Raw genomic sequence first — 2,758 nt, 5'->3', positions numbered from 1 at the left:
TAAGGAGAGAATGAAAAACGTTGACCCAGAAATTAATAAAAGATTTAGAATTATTATATTATCATTCATTGATTATTCGTTCTCTACAACTTTGAGGAGCAGTGACGTGGAGTTAACACATTTTAGGTAAAGGTTGCGGAATTAAAAACGTTGTCTGGAATTAAAAAAAAAAGGAAATATAAAAAATAAATAATGCTAGAGATATAAATTATTTTATGAAAAATTTAATAAACTGCTAATGTGGTAAATAATCATTAATAAATAAAAAAGTGATATAAATGATAAGCTAGATGAAAACTAATAAACGGTTGGTCGCATCAACATTTTATAAAAATGTTATAAAATAATTTGTTATTTTAGCATTACACATAAAAAAATATATAGTTAATATCATAGACTATGATTGCTCTAAAAAAACACTTAACAATTTTAATAGGAAACATGCTCACAAACTCTACCTAATTTTTTCATTATCTTCTTCTCACGAAAAAAAAAATGTCATTATCTCTCCCCCCCCCCCCCCTCCCCCCTTCATAAAAAAAAAGAACAAATAAAACTATATAAGAAATTAAGAATAATCTCTCCATATATATATATATATATATATATATATATATATGAAAAGAAATAAGAATACGCACCCTTTAGGGGCTTTTTCTCAACAACAACAAAAAAAAAAGATAAAGAAATAAGAAATAAGAAAAAAATGTAATGTTAATCAAGTAATGAAATGTTTGGCCTTGTTAAAGCCTTAATTAAATAAATAATTTACAAGCCCCGGCCCATAGAACCAACTAGGGGGTGGAACTAGAATGTTTACTTTGGGAACTAAAGGTATAAACAAATATAGATCGAGAGTCTTGAGCCATGTTTGATATCCATTTTGTAATATTGGGGGCCTCCATTGAGAAGACCATGCCAATATTTTAATTTTTTTTTTTTTTTTGCACAAACTAGTTCACCCCATGGAATCTGCTTTCGACACAAATAATTTTGTAGAAACTCGACAAGATAATTTTTCTTCTCTCCAATACAGTAAACTCTTCAATATGGCGATGTTGCTTGGAGCCGATTCTTTCTCTTCTGGAGAAACCTTTGTAGTGACCTCTTCATGGAAAGACCAGTACTAGGGCTATATTGCTCAGTTTGCATTGTTGGTGAAGATAGATCTGACCCCGTTGGAGTTTTCAGCCTTTCCTCCATTTCTCTTGTAGCAAGCATTAAGATGGACCTAGCCTGGAATATATGAACAAATTGCTTTACTAATTAGCATATATTTATATGTGTTTAATTTCTAGCATAAAAATATTGTAATTGACACATGTATAAGTGCTACCACAATAGGAATTTGAGAAGTAATGGGAAAATTAACATAATGAATAATATGGGAATAATTATTCTAGTCCAGATCTATGATATCATTCTAGTCCATCATGTTATATACGGAAAAAAATAAGACTTGGAAAATTTAAAAAAAAAAAATTGTCCACAGTAAAAGCACCAACTTTTAACAATTTGTCGGCACCGATCTTAAATTCTCAATTCCTAACAATTCCATGGCTGCAGCCTCTAAATTACGTGCTACTCCACTATCGTACGCTGACTTTGAAAATTTTGTCACAAAGGTACAACACGGTACCAAAAAAAATATAGGAGAATAAAAGCCAATGATTTGAAAATTAAAATTTAAAAAATTGCAGCAAGAAGTTAAAGCAGCCGACTTCAGTCTTCACCAACCAAAATGAGCAATTCTTACAGGCAAACTCAACTCAACAATTTTGGTGCATGCATTTCGCAAAGGAAAACCATGCAAAGAGATTAGAAGACAAAAGGGAATTAACTAGTTCACAAACATACCTGAATCTCAGTAACATCAGAAACGCAAATCTTGCCATTGTAAAAGATGGTCAGCTGTTGCGGTTGCTGGTTCTGTTGTGGGCTGTCTCTTCGCTCTTCCATCCTACACAAACACAAAACACTACAATAATCAGAAAAAGATAAAAGGGTTCCAATTTTTTGAGTAAATACTTCAATAACATACCTACAGATCGAGAGTTTTATAATTCAACTGGCTTTGTTAACGATGATATCTAGAATTTAAGTCCGTCCTTCAGTTATTGAATGAGAGAGAGAGAGAGAGAGAGCTTACATGGGCTGGTGGTCGTCGCCTGAATCATTGGAAGGAAGAGAGGCAGAGTAGGGAAAAAGGCAAAGTTCCAAATTGCAGTTCCTCTTCATCTTCAAGATTCTACAAGATTTAGAGATCTATTGATCGTAGAGAAACAGAGAGAGATATATCAAATGCTATGACAAAAGTTTTCTTGTTTTCTTATTTTGGTGTCAGGAAATGCTATGACAAAGTTAGATAGGACTTAGGAGAGATTGGTTTTATATATATATACTCAAAGATATCATATATTAATGGGTTTTTATTTTATTTGTGGTGTAATGTGATGTGCCCCCACAATAGCAAATTGGAAAGGTACTTTGAACACGTAACGCACACTAAAACGCACAGGTACAGCCAATACGCCAGTAAGCGGAAGAAGTTTAATTTTATTTAATGCACGAGGAAAACGATTTTTTCTTTTTTTTCTTTTTTGCCTCTCACAGCTACACTGTACATGTCCCCCAAAAAACCGCCACCTTTATTTTAGTTTCTGTTTAATTTGCGTTTGAACTGCTTTCGTATTCATTCACGTGCTTTTAGTTGGAATATTACTTTTTTTTATATTCTCTTTATTCTATATTTATAAAT

General features: G+C 32.2%; 1 protein-coding gene across 1 annotated transcript; it reads right to left on the bottom strand.

Annotated features, from left to right (window-relative positions):
- Positions 1-723: 723 nt before the first annotated feature.
- On the bottom strand, positions 724-2,371 carry LOC142634231 (protein TIFY 5A). The gene is made up of 3 exons (XM_075808521.1): positions 2,150-2,371; positions 1,858-1,960; positions 724-1,236 (listed from the first exon to the last, which is right to left on the bottom strand). The coding sequence occupies exons 1-3, from the start codon at positions 2,236-2,238 to the stop codon at positions 1,045-1,047; spliced, it is 384 nt and encodes a 127-aa protein (XP_075664636.1). The 5' UTR covers positions 2,239-2,371; the 3' UTR covers positions 724-1,044.
- Between the last annotated feature and the right edge of the window lie 387 nt (positions 2,372-2,758).

The sequence above is a fragment of the Castanea sativa genome, chromosome 5 (assembly GCF_040712315.1).
Source record: "Castanea sativa cultivar Marrone di Chiusa Pesio chromosome 5, ASM4071231v1".
Taxonomy (NCBI): Eukaryota; Viridiplantae; Streptophyta; class Magnoliopsida; order Fagales; family Fagaceae; genus Castanea; species Castanea sativa.
Note: the sequence above shows the minus strand (reverse complement) of the source record. Positions and strands in the feature narration are given on the sequence as shown.